Source organism: Eupeodes corollae, chromosome 1 (genome assembly GCF_945859685.1).
Source record: "Eupeodes corollae chromosome 1, idEupCoro1.1, whole genome shotgun sequence".
Classification (NCBI taxonomy): domain Eukaryota; kingdom Metazoa; phylum Arthropoda; class Insecta; order Diptera; family Syrphidae; genus Eupeodes; species Eupeodes corollae.
The window spans coordinates 310,654,332-310,671,569 of record NC_079147.1 but is presented as its reverse complement, the minus strand read 5'-3'; the positions used below and the strand labels follow the sequence as shown (position 1 = coordinate 310,671,569).

Below are 17,238 nucleotides of genomic sequence, written 5' to 3'. Positions count from 1 at the left end.
ATCATTTTCGTTTATTCTAAATCTGTAAGTGCTAAGCTTTGCTATAGACCTTAGGTTACCAATAAAAAAAAGCGACAAGAAAAATAATGATTGTAATGAATATAGCAAGTCTTGAAAAACACCACAAAATCAAAATCTAGGAAGGTAGCCCCTATCTAAATGATACCTACATATATACATATATAAAATAGTGCCAAAAAAGCAAAAAAAAACACTTGAAATTTAAAATAAAAAAAATAATATAACATATATTTATTGAAACCCCCCCCGAAATTTTTTTCTGCGTTCGCCCCTGATGAGTACTGTTCATTTATGAGGTAAAATATTGCTGTTTTAATAACTGATACCGTGAACAAATTGGCTTATCAATTCTTTATACTTTTCTATATGTCTGTCACTGAAAATAACAGGTACCGTACCATTATACAAATGCCTTGCTATCTTAATACCTAGTTTTCAATCGTGGTGTAATTTTTGGCCAATATTGCTCATCCTCCCCTAACTTAAATTTATAATTTATCCAAACCAACAATTCAACTGACGCTCTGATTCTTCCTAACTCACATTAGAATTATATTTTAAAACAAAAGGTGCAGTGTGCAGACAATAATATTTTAACGAATAATTGTTCTAGACAACATCCTGAAACAGATTGTGACAAAATTGGTGTGTTTGGTTAACGAACGCAACTTACTGTGACAACTCATAGAAAGAACTCAAACTGAGACAATTTTCAGAAATTTTAAGTTACCAAACAAGGGTGCACAATCACACAATCCTGTGAACTTTCTAACTTAACTTAACTTAACTGTTTACTCAACACAACCTAGTCTCATAATAGTTTATTTCATATGTACATACAACATTTGTTGCTATAATTTCATCATTACTATAAAAATAAAATCCTTTGCAAAAACATACAAAAATGTTTCTACATAACATACAAAATAGTTAAACCGGACATTTAACCAAAATACAAAACACACGACCATCGAAATGTTTAACATATCGAAATTAATTTTTTGAACAAGCGTTAAATTACGTGTCAACTTAAACGTATCGAAAATATTGACATTTATTTAAAGTCTTATATCTTCTATATTATATTTTAGACAAAGCAAACAAAATGAAAATTGAACCTACTATTGTAAACTTATCGCATTAAGTACAGTGTAGATAGATAAATAGAACTATTATTTAGTAATTAAAAATTGTGTTTTAGATAAATTATAAATTGATTTATTGTGAGCAATTTAAACAGGAGATGCAAACAACACTAATAAATTATATTGTTATTAGCTGAAAATGGCCAATAAAATTAAAACGAGTATTCTTTGATTGTGTGTTGTTTTTTTTTTAATTTGCATATTTTTGTTCTAGATTTTCCTGGCTTAGTCAACCTCTTCGATTGTGGGGCCGCTGCTCGAGCCCCCAGATGGACGGGATGGTGATGGGCCGCCACCTGCTTGTTGGTACATTCTGGATATTATGGGGTTACAAATGTGTTCGAGTTCCTTTTGCTTATACTCGTACTCCTCCTTTTCAGCTTGCTGATTTCCATCTAACCAAGCAATAGTTTCGTTACATTTTTGTAGAATATTTTGACGATCCGAATCGGAAAGTTTGGACTTAACGTTTGCATCGTCGATTGTGGACTTCATCTGGAAGCAGTAAGATTCCAAAGCATTTTTGGAATTGATACGTTCACGTTGCTTTTCATCTTCGTTTCGATAGGTTTCGGCTTCGTTAACCATTCGTTCAATATCTTCCTTACTAAGACGCCCTTTATCGTTTGTAATGGTAATCTTGTTTTCCCGACCCGTGGATTTTTCAATAGCTGTCACATTGAGAATACCATTGGCATCTATGTCAAAAGTTACCTCAATTTGAGGGACACCTCGTGGTGCTGGTGGTATTCCGGTTAATTCAAATTTACCTAGTAAATTGTTGTCCCTTGTCATAGCACGTTCACCTTCGAATACCTGGATCAGTACACCTGGTTGATTATCGGAGTATGTTGTAAACACTTGAGTTTGTTTGGTCGGGATGGTGGTGTTTCTTTTGATGAGAACAGTCATTACACCGCCAGCTGTTTCTATTCCTAAAGAAAGCGGAGCTACATCCAAAAGCAGAAGATCCTGAACGGCTTCCGACTTATCCCCATGTAGAATCGCAGCTTGGACGGCAGCTCCATAAGCGACTGCCTCATCCGGGTTGATCGATTTATTGAGTTCTTTTCCGTTGAAGAAATCTTGTAGGAGCTTCTGCACCTTTGGTATCCTTGTGGACCCACCAACTAGAACAATGTCATGGATCTGGCCTTTATCCATTTTCGCATCGCGAATAGCCTTAGAAACTGGTTCCATAGTACCCCGGAATAAATCCCCATTTAATTCCTCGAAACGAGCTCTTGTGATCGAGGTGTAGAAATCAATGCCATCGCAAAGTGAATCTATTTCTATGCTTGCTTGTGAGGATGCAGACAATGTTCGCTTGGCTCTTTCGCAAGCAGTCCGCAATCGTCGCAATGCGCGCTTATTTGCTGTCAAATCTTTTTTGTGCTTCCGTTGAAATTCTTGCACAAAATGATTTACCATTCTGTTATCGAAGTCCTCTCCACCTAAGTGAGTATCACCAGCAGTGGATTTGACTTCAAATATGCCGTCTTGAATGGTGAGTATGCTAACGTCAAAGGTTCCACCACCAAGATCGAAAATCAGAACATTTCGCTCTACGTCACCTTTTTTATCCAAGCCATAAGCAATTGCTGCAGCTGTTGGCTCATTTATTATTCGAAGGACATTGAGGCCAGCAATGGCACCAGCGTCTTTTGTAGCCTGACGCTGGGAATCGTTGAAATACGCTGGCACAGTAATAACAGCGTCCTTAACGGTTTTCCCCATATATGCTTCAGCAGTTTCTCTCATTTTTGTTAAAACCATCGAGGAAACTTCTTCGGGGAAAAATGACTTTTTCTCCCCCTTAAACTCAACTTGGAGTTTCGGTTTCCCATCACTGTTGACAACCTCAAAAGGCCAATGCTTCATGTCGCTTTGTACCGTTGTATCATCAAATTTGCGCCCAATCAAACGCTTCGCATCTGAAATTGAATATCATTGCTGCATTGGAATTGTGTACTAAAATAATGATTGCAAAAGTGTATTTTTAAAATAATTCGTGTTTATTTTCGCTCAATTTTATAACAACAACAACAAAACTATCAATAAACAGCAAGATGTCATTGAAATATTGTTGCTTCCTCGTGCATTGCTGTTAAAACATATATTAACGAATATTTATAAACATTAAACATTTATAGTTAGCTGCATAATCGAATTGCATTCGAAGAAGAAGCGAAGACGACACAAATGCAAAAAACATGACACAAAATGAAATGAATGAAATCAGCCACAGCAATTAGTTCGTGATAGAAAAATCTAAATTTTCTAATTTTCTATTTTTATCGTGGATTATATGGGTACTTTTTTTTTAAATTTTGCAACAGCCAACAACTATGAAAAATAGAATATTCGTGAATAAAATCTAGACTTGCCCCAAATTTAATGCATTTGCGTGTTAAAAACATCATAGTCTAATTACAAGATGGCTCGCATTCGCACAACATTTATTAATGCTTACCAAAAATTGTATTGTTTGGATTCATTGCTACTTGGTTTTTGGCAGCGTCTCCAATTAGACGTTCTGTGTCAGTGAACGCCACATATGATGGGGTGACCCTGTTACCTTGATCGTTGGCAATAATTTCGACCTTGCCATGTTGAAAAACCCCGACACACGAATACGTCGTTCCAAGATCAATGCCAACAGCCGGGACTTTAGCCATTGCTAATGTTTGTTTTTCTAAAAAGTATAAACGTTTTTATTCGCCTTTTACTGTGTTTGATTGTTACGTAATTCGAGATACCTTTTTATGTTTTAAAAAGCAAATCGGTATAAATATAACGATATTACTATAAAAACTATTACAAAAGTAACGAATTGTAAAAATTCAATCGTTTTCTCCTTTTGCAGCTCCACTGCGTCCACTAGATTTTATCCAATAGAATGTTTTAACAGGAATTGATATCAATTACTATTTTTAAATTACTTAAAAATGTTATTGTACAATCGTCTCACAAGTCACTAGAACTGATCGCCAACGATATCAAGAGCCGAATGATGTAGAACTTGTTCAAGAAACGAGCAAACTTAGAATAGTGCTCTCGAAGTATTTGGCTATAGAAGATAGAATCTGGAACACTTGTTGGCAATCAAGGCGAATAAATGAAATTGAAAATATCTTAGATACTTGCCAATGCATCGTAAATTCTTAACCATGAAAATAGCATAAAGGTACATGTGTCTTTGAACCACAACGTGCATTCGTATCAAAGAGGAAAACAAAAGCACTAGGTTAATTTAAAGTTCTTGGGTTTTAAAAATCTATTTCCGATGTCTGCCACTTCCTGTGTTTCGTTTTGTAGCTTGATGCATTAATCATCGGATGCCATACCATCCCTGTACGGTCTCCCGCACAGAAAAGAAAAGATATTGTGCAACAAGGCAAATATCGCTTGTCACCTTGTCATCTTTTATTTCATGCGAGAAATATACCTTCAGAGTTCCCATTTATAGTAGATATAAAATTTAAGTTTAACATTTGTTGTTGAAGTAATTCGATGAAATTTTAGCAATACAAGCACGGCAAAATCTTATAATGATTTCGTTCGCTGTTTTCTTCGATTTCTATATTCACTCAGTTTCCAGTAGCAACAAACAAAAGTTACTGGTTATTTGGAATATAATGAAATCATTTTTGTACTTCCCTGTTGGAATATATCAATATGTCTACAAGATTTTTTTTCAAACCGACTTTAACATTTCTAAACGTTTATTTAGATTCTGAATTTATATATGTACCCATACATATGTTAGATAGAGCGCAGAGTGAAATATTCAGAATATTTATACATTTTAGAAAATTCGAGATGAAACACTATATGATGATATAAGTATTCGGTAGCCATTACGCTTTACATGATTAGTTTTTTAGCAAAACTTTTAAGTTAATTCTATACATATGTAAGTAAAGAAAGTCAAAAAATCTTGTTAGAGTTCACGTATTTTCATCGGCTTTATAAATGCACCCATTTAATCGAATGGTTTTTGGAGGTGAAAAGTAATGACGAACATGTTCATCTTTATAAAAGCATCTTCGTATACATTTTGTTAAGTTTATGACATTTTCCAATAATAAAAAGCGTTTGTCGATGTTGATTTTGAATAAAACACAAATTATGTAGGAAATTATTGTCATTTTTTGTATTATGATATAATATTGGTATTGGTATGGTTTATGTAAATATATCCAAATGGCTGCCACTGAGGCATACCGTTAATAGGCAGATTTATCTCATCATTCAGCTCTTGAATTGTTGCTGGCTTACACCTTTTCTTTCAAATAACCACAAAGAAATAGGTTCAACGATGTCAAATAACATGATCTTACATAACATGATCAACTGACATCACGGTCATTGAATGAATTTGTTGTACTAAAGAGCCATTTTTTTCGTTAGATGTGTGGCCAGTTTCACCATTCTGTTGAAACCACATATCGTTCACATAAATATATTTCAATTCGGGCCAAAAAAAGTTCGTTAAAATCTTACGATAGCGAACACCCTTCACCGCCAGATGGTGCCACCAGTACATACAACAGTCACTTTTTGTGGTGCATGGGTTTTTAAACAATCTCTTGGATTATCATTCACCAAAATGCGGCAATTCTGCTCATCGACGAATCCTCTGAGGTGAAAATGTGCTTTATCACTGAAGATGATTTTTTTTTAATTTTACTATTTTCTGCCACCATTTTCACCATTGACGGCGCTTGAAATGATCAAGAGGCTTAAATTCTTGAATCAATTGCTCCTTATAAACATGTAAATGCAAGTCTTTATGCATAATGGTCATCAACTACGTGCGTGAGAGGTGCAATTCTTGGGCACGACGGCAAGTTGAACAGCTTTTGTCTATCGCGAGCAGTTGCAATATTTTCTGCAGAACAGATATTTTCACATCTCCTAAGACCCGGTTTCCTCAAAATTTCGCACGATTTTTCAGGTTCTACGCACATTTGCACTATTACAATGAACGAAAATAAATGAAAGATAAAATGACGAAACTTATCTGGCATGGGTCGTTAAAAAAAAAAACTTTTCAGGAGTGGAATCGCGTAAGGTGATTGTTGATTGTTGACCATCAAAATTGATGATTTTGCTCCACGTAAGGTGATTATCAAATTGACTATCAATTTTTTTAATATGGTTTGTTGGTGACAGCTATTTAGGTGTCACTTTCATATATTTAGATTAATTTTTTGTGAAAAAGATAATTTGTGTGAACTTCAGCTCCACTTTAAATTCAAAATTTAGTGAAAAAAATTAAAATATATGAAAGTTAAAATAAAAATAAGTGAACAGTAATGTATACTTCAATGCAAATGTACTATTAGAGCACCAGAACGTGAAATAATTGCACAAAAGTTTAATTGCTGAGAATCAACTTAAGGAATAAAGCAACTTGGAACTTCCTAACCCAATGTTACTATGTAACTTTCTATGAATATTTATAAATAAGTCATTTACATTATGTATATACATAAATTATTTATTTCACATTCTTGAAAAATGTTCGATTGAACAAAGAAACGTTTGTGTATGTTTTGCGGTTGCTCCTATCCTTCAACTGGCTGCAACTTTAAATCTTCTTGGGGGTGTTTATCAACTGTGCTGTGGGTTCTATGTCCACTTTTCATTAAAATTGAGCCTTAGATTCAATAAAGAATATTTTTTTTTGAGAAATATAACAAATATTTTTATTAATTTATAACTAGTATTAAGTATTTTTAGCAGAAACAATACTGAGCTGATTGAAATGACATTTATCCCTGTTGCAATTTGTACACAGTTTCCCAAACTTGGCTAAGTGCTGCCAGCAAATAGTAAAGTTTTAGCGATCACTTTACACAGAACAAAGAAAGGTTGATAATCAAAATTGACTATCAAAACAGTGACAATCAACTATCGCCTTACGCGATTCCACCCCAGGAGATTCATTGAAAATTACTACACCTGCCATACCTTTCTATACCAACGAAAGGGTACAAAAACAACAAGCCATCACTCGCAACAAGCTGTTGAAGCACAAGATAGCTGATTCTCTTACATATTTTTTCAAACGTCTCCGATACTCACAAATTCCAGATATCCCCACAAACTATTATAATGGGTTTTTTAGAAGTGAATCTCTTGAATATTATAAATGAGCAAAAGATTTTGACGCTCGTTTATCAAACGTCAAGAACTGATTTCAAAATTGTATTTCACATATTTGTATGATAAGTCCTTCAAAGAGTCACGTCTGACTATAAACTAGAAGAGAGTTAGAAAAAAACTATAGAAATAGGATTTTGTTCTTTTTAATATTTTCGATTTAATACTTTCCTTTCATCATCCTATTGTATCATTTTTCGGAGTATGGCAACACTGATTTTCCTTGACAGCTGACAAAGCTGTCAGTTCAGTTGTAACTATTTTTACTTTTTTTCGCCCGGAGGATTTGGGATTTGGGAAGTCTAAGTAAATTGAGCTCTTATTTATTTTTTGATAATTAATCAAAATAATGAATGAAAATATTAAAATAACAGAATTGTAATACAGATTAAGAAAAAACCAATAAAAAAAAACAAATCATGGTAAGTACTGCTTCATGAAATAACTGGAATAAATGAGCTGTTAATTATGATCATTGCGAGAAATTAAGTGAACTAATTAAAATAATGTGCCTTTAATTTACACTTCACTCCTTCGCCCACACACTTTTTTGTAGAACGACAAATTGCCATATAATTTTCCCTGCTTTTTTAGGCAATTTTGGGCGCTCAGCTGGTCTTAACTCTTGTGATGGTTAGTGTAATTCAAAAATTCACACCACACTTCTCATTTGCTAAATGGGTTCTCTGCTCGACGGGCTTGTATCGATACCTTCATCCAACGGATGCAGAACTCAGAACTCGAGCTGGAGTTCCAAAAGAAAAACCTACCAAATCAAAGGGCAATCACCATAAACAGAGTGCCACGGAAAAGAGTGCACCGACATTTTTGGTTCCACGAGCAGTTGATATCCAATTGGAAACTGCTCCAGTTACTCCAAGCGACGTTGTTTACTTGAGATATTTCACGGAGTATCAATGGTTGTTGGATTTTAGTTTATACGCCGGAAGTGTCTACGTTATTTCTGAGGTTTAAAATTGAAAACAGGAAAAAATATTCTTTTTATCTAGAATTTGATTTATTTCAGATTTATCACTATTACTTGCCTTTGAAGGGAGAGGTTAACTTGAGCATGGTCTGGTGCCTTCTTGTTGTTTTCTTTGCTTTGTGAGTGATTTCTAAAATTCATTTGATTCGATTATTTTTCTTAACAAATTCAAAATTTAATTGCAGCAAACTTCTGACTTCCTTGACAGTACTTTACTTCCAAACTGATGAGTCTATAGGTGAGCGCTCGATGTGCATTGTGGCCGCACTTGTGTATCTTCTTGTTGCAATGGTTGTTCTAATTGTCGATGAGAGTATGTTGGAAACCGGGTTAGAAGATGCTTATTCCAGCTTCAACCACAGTGCTTCGAGGTTCCTCACCGAACAAGGTCTTCCTTCTTCGTAAGTTTTTAAAATTTTGTTATGTAACTTTTAATTTGCATACAAATTTAAACATATAATTAACACCTATTAACGCTTTGTATGAAAGTTAGAAACAATCTAATCTTTTTCGCACCAAATTAAGATATAGTTCGAAAACAAAGGTTGACTTCGGATTTCGAGGATGCTATGGAAACTTGGTTATACCTTTTTGGTGTTTAAAACATTGCGTAAAAACTCTCATAAGGCCTTTTGTGTCTGTGTCGGTAGTTATGGACCATTAAACAAATGAACAAAAAACAAATTTGCTTTAGGAAAAAATAGTGGGCGTGATCTGCAAAAAGTTGTATTTTTTTAATTTATTACATATTGACTAAAAGTTACTTTTTTCGAAATTTTTATATTATTTACTATTCATTTTTGAATGTTGTTCCTTATAAATAAAATAATTCTACATACATTTGTATAAACTGCCATCATTTCCAACCGCTAAAGAATACTTTTTTTGTAATGATTATTATTCTGCGCAAATCGAATGTATGTACATTTAATTCTTTTTAAAATTTTGAACAAGATTTTAGAAGCTATTTTCGTGAAATTAGTAGTCGAACCCCATATTTTTGCAATGCAAAATTAGAAGACCAACTATAAAAAAGAGGCATTTTAGAATCAGTCTTATGCTATTAAGAAAAATTAGCCCAATATTTATGAATTAATAAATATACGAAAGAAGCCTTAAATAAAGGTTTTTAAAAAAGTAACTAGGAACACGTATGAATCATAAGGAATTAAATAATTGATTCCATCGAAGAACCTAGAGAGGTTTCCTTACTGGTTCCTGCACTGAATAGATATCTGATTTTTAGGTTTTAAAACTTAAGTTCCTCAAAGGAATGAATTTGGAGGGCTTACTGTAAAACAGAATTTGAAATAAGCGTACAAAAATACTTAAGAGTGTCAGCTTCATTACCTAATGCTCAAAAATTTTGGGGAAGGTGCTATCACCATTTAATGAGCCTACCATGAAATCGAAATTGAAAACCAAAATCTATAAATAATAAATAAATTATGGTTCGCAACAGTCCTTAGAGAGGCAGAGCCTAGTGACTTACAACTCTCAAACGTCCATGTGTTCGGGTCATTTCAGGAGTGGATGGGGAACTTTTAGCTTATATGCCGAATAGGAATGGCAATTTGAGAAAGGACTTTCGTGAAAAACTAAATTTTATGTTCAAAACTCGGGGAACAAAAAGATTAAAAGACAAAGGTGTTAACACCATTTCAAGGGCTCACCATGAAATCTCGGTAACCAAAATCTAGAATGCAAACACATATATCGAACACAAAAATCTAGAACGCAAATATCTCGAAATACACAAATCTAGAAGAAATATGTATAAATTGACTATATTTCGGAAGTAATCAAAAAATTTAACTTTGTCTCCACAAAATTTAAACTGGTTTCACATAATCTGGGCCTGTGGTTTTTCCTCGTATTTTTTTCTTTCGCTCATCAAACTTAACTTAACTTACGCAGAAAAAAGACACAAAAAAGTTTATTGAATTTTTTGGTAAAGAATTATTCATTTTTTTTTAATTTTCGGAAAGAACTACTCTCAGACGGGAGCCTTGCCTACAACTCTTCTTAATCAGCTGCAAAAAATAATTTGTTTGACTATCCACATACAATACTGTGTTTTGCTTAGGTTAACCTCTTTAAACCGTTAAATCGAAACCTTGAATTAATATTTTTTCCAAATTCTGTCGTTCGAGATTCTTACATTCTAGATTTAAAAACATATTGTTTCGGGATTTGCAGTATTCGATATTATTTCATGGTCCTTCATTGAAATTAAACAAATTTTTGTAAATTGCAAAGAGTTATTCTGCGTTGAGGTTATTGCTGACACACAAAATATTCCTAGATTCTTTGACCTTCTCGTTAGCAAAAAAAAATATGCCAAGCTTTGCATCTAGTTGGTGATAATGCGCGAGATGATCTTTACCCACCCTACCTGGTTGTTTCCTCGCTAAACAACCCCTAAAACAACGTTCCTCTTCCTCCGCCCTTCTACCTCGGTTTTCTCATACCCTCATATCCTTCTTTTTAATAAAAATTCTAGAGATTCCTTTTTTTGTTGTATCTACGAGTATATGACGAGTTTTATTACCAAATTCTTGTTTATCATAATTATAATTCATAAATCTTACATTTTAAATTTGCTATAGATTAGTAATCAAGATTTTTTTATTTCAATTTTCAAAAATTTAAATTTTTAGGAATTGGCAAACATAAATATGTAAAATTACATTACATTACTTACTACTCAGCACAAAAATGTACAGAGTAGAGACACAGCACCTTGAGCGACTAAGACTATTATAATGTGCTAACAGCACAAGACATTAATATAAGACAGAGAAGAAAGAACAACAGACAGAAAGAACACATGACAACGGCGCGCGGTAGGTTTCGAGACGGTCCCCATATGTCTACTAACAACGCTCACTGATGCTTGATTTCGGTGATCGATGGAAACCCAAGCTTTATCAGTGACTAGGCCGTTGCCTGTATGTAAAATTTAAAAGGCTTAATAAAAAAAAATAAAGGAACATAATATTGTTCAGCCGAATTTAAATCGATATCATCGCATATCGTTATCGAAGAACCTCCACAAATCGCATTATCTACAACAATATCACCTGTCGCGATTTCCATGTTTCATGTTCATCCTCCATAGGCAATCTGGCACTACGTATAAGGATCCTTTTCGATGTTCAATCGGGAAGTCGTACCCTTGGAGTTCTAGGCTCCATCTGGCTTGTCTTCCTGATAGTTCCTTCCTTGACATGAGCTATGGCTGGAATGGTACCTAATGATTTTAAAAGGTAACCCGTCAACATAAGGCCGAAATTTTCGCACGCTTGACACGGCTGCGAGGCATTCTTCTTCCGTGGCCGTATAATTTGTCTGTGATTTGTTGAATTTCTTCGACATGAATGCATTGGGCTTCTCATGGCCGTTCTCATCCACTTGAAAGAGAACACCGCCTACTCCTTCGAGTAGGCGACGAAGCATCGCATTGGATGACAAAAAGTTTTAAAAAGTTAGGTTCAGCTAATACTGAAGCTGAAGTAAGAGCTGATTTAATTCTCTCGAAAGCACCGAGTGCTTCGGGGGTGACTTCGAATTTAGCCTTTTTTTGAAGGCAGTTGGTTAAGGAGCAGATACGTCGGCATAGTTACCAATAAATCTCCTGTACCAATACTATGAGATTTTTCAGCAATGTTGAGAACGCCACATGTTAGGTATGCACAAATATCCGCTTGACTATCTCCCTTGTTTACTGGACTTATATAAAAGATAAGTTAAGTAACTCACTTTACATATTAAAGTGAGAAACTCTTATGGACTTAATAGGTTTAATCTATATGTTTCCACAAAAAAATTGTATTTAAATTTGTACAAGTGTAAAATGTAACATATTATCTTTCTTTTACATTTTAATAGCGGTCCTGCTTCGAAAATCGTCGTGAAGTTCTTTATTGCACTTGGATGTGGCATTTTGGGAGCTCTTTTTACCTTCCCCGGACTTCGAATGGCAAGAATGCATTGGGACTCATTAAAGTATTATATTTTTCCTCACTCATTTTATGTCATAACGATGTGTATTTTCGTGTTTCAGATTATGTAAAGAAAATCGAATGATGCAGATTCTCTTGAACATCAGTTTTATTTTACCCTTCATACTAGTCATACTTTGGATCCGTCCCATTAGTCGAAACTATTTGACCGTGCGCGTGTTTGAGGGAATGGACAAACCATTGTAAACAAATATTTTATCCTTATAACTTTCTCATATTATTATATTAAATTTTAGACTTCAGCCTGAAGCTTTTGAGACAATTCGTCTCCTTCTCGTAGTCTTGACGGTGCTCCTTCGATTCGCTCTAATGCCTATTTACCTGCAATCTTATCTTAACATTGCCCATGACAGAATAGAGGACCTACGTACCGAAGCTGGTCGTATAACGAATCTGGAATACCAAAAGAAGGTGAGTTCTCGGCTCATAAAAAAACCATACAATGTGTTTGACGTTCTTCATTCATCCTCCGCCTGAATAGGTCTCATCGATTTTCTACTATCTTTGTGTTGTGACTTTGCAATTCGCCGCACCATTAATCATATGCTTATTCCTAACACTCATGTACAAAAGTCTGGGTGGGTTCAGCTGGACCGGTTTATTCTTTGACAATTCCCTACAAGGCGAATGCCCTGATGAGGATCCAGGAAAAACGGCAGCCCAAAGGATCTTTGAGCAAATTGACGGCAGCGGTCAAGGAGAAGATAACCAGTTCAATATTATGGAGTCAGCACAAAATATGCAAATTTCTTGGACAAGCCTTAAAAGCGTAAGCGTAGACTTCTTAAAAATGTATACAAGTTAATTTGGGCTTTTGCAGGTTTTTACGACTGAAGTTTTCAAGGGATTTTTGGGCTTCGCAACGTGGTGGAGTTACTTTACGCTCTTTGCCACATCTTCCCTCGGCATCTTGTACCAATCTTACTTCACAAAGACATAAGAATCTGTATCTGTAATTTTTTAAGCTAAAACAACACCAAATAAAATGAAAGCAATGAGTAGAGAGAATTAATTTGCATAATATAAGCATTTGATTATATTTGCCACAATTTTATCAATAATAATACTACCGTACTGTTGAATGAATATAAAATAAGTCCTACTTGTTACTCTAATAACTACTAAATTGCATCCCTTAGATGCATTGTTCCTGTTTGTAGACAGCGTGAAATGCATTCCTGATCAGGACATACGGGAAGCAGGATTCGAGCAAGTCCATTGTGAGGAATGGCGACTGCTTGACAATCTCGTCGAGTAGCAAATAGATCGACTCTCGGTTGCGAGTAGCTTCCTTATCGGATTCCTGGCCTAAGCGTAGCAGTGATGAACTGGCTAATGCAAGGAATTCCTTCATGCGATCTTCGATGTCTTTCTGTCCGCAAATTGTAAAGAGTGCTCCAAAGATGTTGTTTATAGCTACCGCCATGCAATGGGTGTTGTTTGAGTGACCGTCCATGGATGCGCGATAGAAGGAGTTGTCATTTCGAGCCAGCTTTGGAATGGACACGGCTACGAACACCATCAGTAAACATGCAATCAGATGCTCCCCTTCGTCGAATTCGGGTTTCTTTGATTTGAGGGTGGTGGTCAGAGTAGGGTCAACTTTGCATTGGAGGCCTGCTGCTGATGCCATTTCCGAAGCGACTTTAATCTGATCACCGCCAGGCAAATGCTCTTGGAAGTCTTTTACCGAGCTCAAGAGGAAGGGTATTCTCTTTTCCAGGACATCTTCCAGGGATTCGTGAACTAGATTTCTGAAACAGAGGATCACTCCGATTATTGTCATGCGCTGCAAGACGTTGTCTACGTGCTGAAGCCTCTTAAACTGATCCTTCATAACTTCTGGTTTATCGAAACTCGTGCGCAGTGTTATGAGAACCTCTTTGTTCAGACCGACGAGGCTCTTAAGCTCCTGTACTTGGTTTGAAATGTGCCACATGAGTGTCTCGTTCAGTGATTTTATTCCATACGGTCCGACCAGTTCCGAAAGAGCCCGCAATTCATTCAAATCTGAGAATTCCTGCGGATTAAATGGAACACATCCCTCCGGAGCAATCGCCACAAATGCCTTCTGATTCATTGAGTAGACGATGTTGCCAGCACTCACGCGTCGCAACAAGACCTCGCTGTACCAAGTGTTGTACAGCGCGGCGATGGTCTTCTCTCCATGCGAGTCGAGGCTTTGAGTCTGTTGCAACAGGCAGTTGTTGAAAACTCTGGTAATATCGATATGAACGTAGTTCTCGACTGTCTGGAGAACGTTCATGTAAGCGCGCACCGAGGCCAACAGCTCCGAGGGCTTGGCGATCTCCATTGTTTCCTGATTGAACATAACCATGCCAACCAAATCCCGGGAGAAGCGATGTTCCAGATTCTGGCAGAGATATTCGCGTGGGGCGAAGGCAAACTCCCACACGTTCACCGTGGGACAATAGTTTATGGCGAAACACAATTCTGTTAGTGCCATATGCAACTTATCCATGGTTGTTAGGTCCTCGCGGGTCTTGCGATAGCTTTCGTCTCCTGGCTTACGGATGTCATCGTACTGCTTCTTGGATTTATCCTTTTTCTTGCGAGTCGATGCGACGGAGAGAATTTTGGCGCAATGTTTTGGCAAGAGTGCGTCGGCCATGGTGCATTGCTCGTCACATATCGTGGTGATGATGTTCTTGGCTTCTTTGGCCATTTCCTCCAGGAAAATATTCACCACACTTAACGAACGCTCGCGTATGTGATGACGTTCTTCGGGGCACATCTCGTGAGTGCAATTCTGGAAGTGACTGCAAATCAATGGAAACGCTATAATATACCTATTTTGAGCTGGGAACTCCAAGCACATGTGAAACTGGTCGTCAAACATTTTGTTGTAGAAGCAGAATATCGAAAGGTCCGAAGTCTCTACGAGAATTTCATCGAGATTGTCTACGACGCGGGTGTGGAAGACCATTGAGTCGAGGAGTCGTGCTAGATCGATGTTCTCTGCAATACGCAAAGCCGCCTTTCCAACGCTCATGTAAGTCTGCAAGCGGAACCAATCCAATCGGAATGCCCTGAAGTCAAAAAGCTCATTCTCCTCAACTTGCTTCACAGTCAAATTGGATGAGGTGTTGAACAGCGAGGACAGAATTACGCTCTCATCCTCCGGGCAGACCTGCAGATTTTGCATGCGGATATTGAGATCGGTCGAGTCGAAGCCGGAGAGGTATTGGACGTAGTAGCGTTGCATTACTTGGCTGTACTTGCGAACCAGAGCACGCAATTCCTCCATGTGAAAAAGAAGCTCGGGCAATTGGCGGTCAACCAGGTCCTCGTTGCTTTTGCCCTTGTTTTTGTTTGCTGGCGGGTTGTCGTTATGACGAAGCAGCCACAAGATCTCATCCCGAGCCAAACACAGGCCAATGAAGATGAATATGGCCTTCGGGCCCAGAAGTCCCGGTTGGTCGGTCATTATGAGTGCCAATTCCTTCAGTGCGGTGCGCAGGAACTTGCGACGTTCTCGGTGCACCAATGCCGCCTTCTGGATGGCTGTAATGTAGGCGTCTTTAACCTCGTTGATCCGCTTGCTGTAGCCTTTGATTTCATTGAAAGTGTTCTGGATCAATTGGTGGATTGGAAGTACTTCGTCACGGAAAAGGGCTACCACCCAACTCGACTCCAAAGCCGATAGCCACATCTTATTGACCTCGGTGTATTGGCCCAGCATCTGATGATTGAGCAGCAGTCCGAAGATAATCCAGCGGTCCATGGTTTCCAGGGAAATGTACTCACAGGACATGGTATCGGTGCGGACGGCTTTCAGGAGAATTGCCGGGTTACCTACCAGGCTGAGTTTCTGCATTTCACGCCACTTATCTGCAGTTGAGTTCCGCAATGGGTAGATGACGGTAAGGGAACGGATCGCATTCGTCAAAAGTCGTTGGTGAGGAATGAATTCCTCTGAAAGCTTCTTGAGGGGAACCTCGTAGTCTAGAATCATTTGGCCAAGTCGTGGGAAGCCCGAATCGCTCTGATTATGCTGTAGTTCATGGGCGGCGTTGTACAAGCCCAGCACGGCCTTACGGTCTTCCACACGTGAAAGCACAATCATCAGCGAAACATACGTCACCACAAGATCCAAATAGTTCCTGGTTAGATCAAAGTTAAGAGTGATGTCCAGATGAATTTGGCAAGCATCCATGGTCGTAAGCAATTCGCATACGTTGTCCTTGAAATCCAATAAGTCCACAAACGTGTGATAGTACAGAGACAAGGATTTGATGATTTCCGCCTTGATGTTGACGATTGCTCCCAGTCCTTTGACGTCAATGTTGGGGAATCGCTTGACAATGAACTTAATCGATGACTCAAGTGATTTTTCGGAGAGGAACCCCGGTTTGGATTTCGTATCGCCGCATGCCTTTTTGATGTTGTAGATGCGAGTGAGGATGCCTATGCCGCGGTCATTGAGGATGATTAATTTCTCGGCAATTTTCTGCTGATTGGGATAGATTGGTCGAGCCATCTTATTGTTGGACTACAATTTGTGTACTCAGACGGGTAACAATCATCGACCCCGCCTATCTGCGGGAATTTGGGTTCTTTTGCAGCTTAGTTCTGACGTTAGGGGCTTCTTTGCAAGTCAATGTTTTATATTTTGAACTTATTGACAAATTATGTGGGTTTTCTTCAACTTTAGCCAAACATTTATTAACTTTTTCAATAAGAAATCGAATTTATTTATAATTAATGCAGAATTCTGAGACCTGACTTGAGAGAAAAAATAAATATGGATATGTTTTGGAAGTGACAGATGAATCAGAGAGAGAAAGAGATGTTATCGATATATTTGTTATCGATATTTAAAAGTGTTTTTATTTTTCTCACATGAAGAGGGACTAATTTTGTCCGT

At 37.1% G+C, this 17,238-nt stretch overlaps 3 protein-coding genes across 4 annotated transcripts; 1 reads left to right on the top strand and 2 right to left on the bottom strand.

Moving 5' to 3' along the window:
* Nucleotides 1–827: 827 nt before the first annotated feature.
* LOC129942940 (heat shock 70 kDa protein cognate 4) lies at nucleotides 828–4,273 on the bottom strand. Of its 2 annotated transcripts, XM_056052099.1 has the most exons (4): nucleotides 4,109–4,273; nucleotides 3,926–4,046; nucleotides 3,640–3,861; nucleotides 828–3,100 (listed from the first exon to the last, which is right to left on the bottom strand). In XM_056052099.1, exons 3-4 carry the CDS (start codon nucleotides 3,842–3,844, stop codon nucleotides 1,392–1,394), a joined length of 1,914 nt encoding a protein of 637 aa, XP_055908074.1. In that variant the 5' UTR covers nucleotides 3,845–3,861; nucleotides 3,926–4,046; nucleotides 4,109–4,273; the 3' UTR covers nucleotides 828–1,391. The 2 variants fall into 2 exon arrangements, with proteins under 2 accessions (XP_055908074.1, XP_055908073.1); XM_056052098.1 differs by having other exon boundaries at nucleotides 3,926–4,272.
* A 3,328-nt stretch (nucleotides 4,274–7,601) lies between these two features.
* Nucleotides 7,602–13,358, top strand: LOC129942943 (transmembrane protein 161B). Its single transcript, XM_056052103.1, has 9 exons — nucleotides 7,602–7,759; nucleotides 7,932–8,306; nucleotides 8,365–8,444; nucleotides 8,511–8,726; nucleotides 12,217–12,333; nucleotides 12,392–12,532; nucleotides 12,587–12,761; nucleotides 12,832–13,119; nucleotides 13,171–13,358. The coding sequence occupies exons 1-9, from the start codon at nucleotides 7,757–7,759 to the stop codon at nucleotides 13,288–13,290; spliced, it is 1,515 nt and encodes a 504-aa protein (XP_055908078.1). The 5' UTR covers nucleotides 7,602–7,756; the 3' UTR covers nucleotides 13,291–13,358.
* LOC129942938 (membrane-associated protein Hem) lies at nucleotides 13,350–17,130 on the bottom strand. The gene has a single exon (XM_056052096.1). The coding sequence runs from the start codon at nucleotides 16,849–16,851 to the stop codon at nucleotides 13,486–13,488; it is 3,366 nt and encodes a 1,121-aa protein (XP_055908071.1). The 5' UTR covers nucleotides 16,852–17,130; the 3' UTR covers nucleotides 13,350–13,485.
* Between the last annotated feature and the right edge of the window lie 108 nt (nucleotides 17,131–17,238).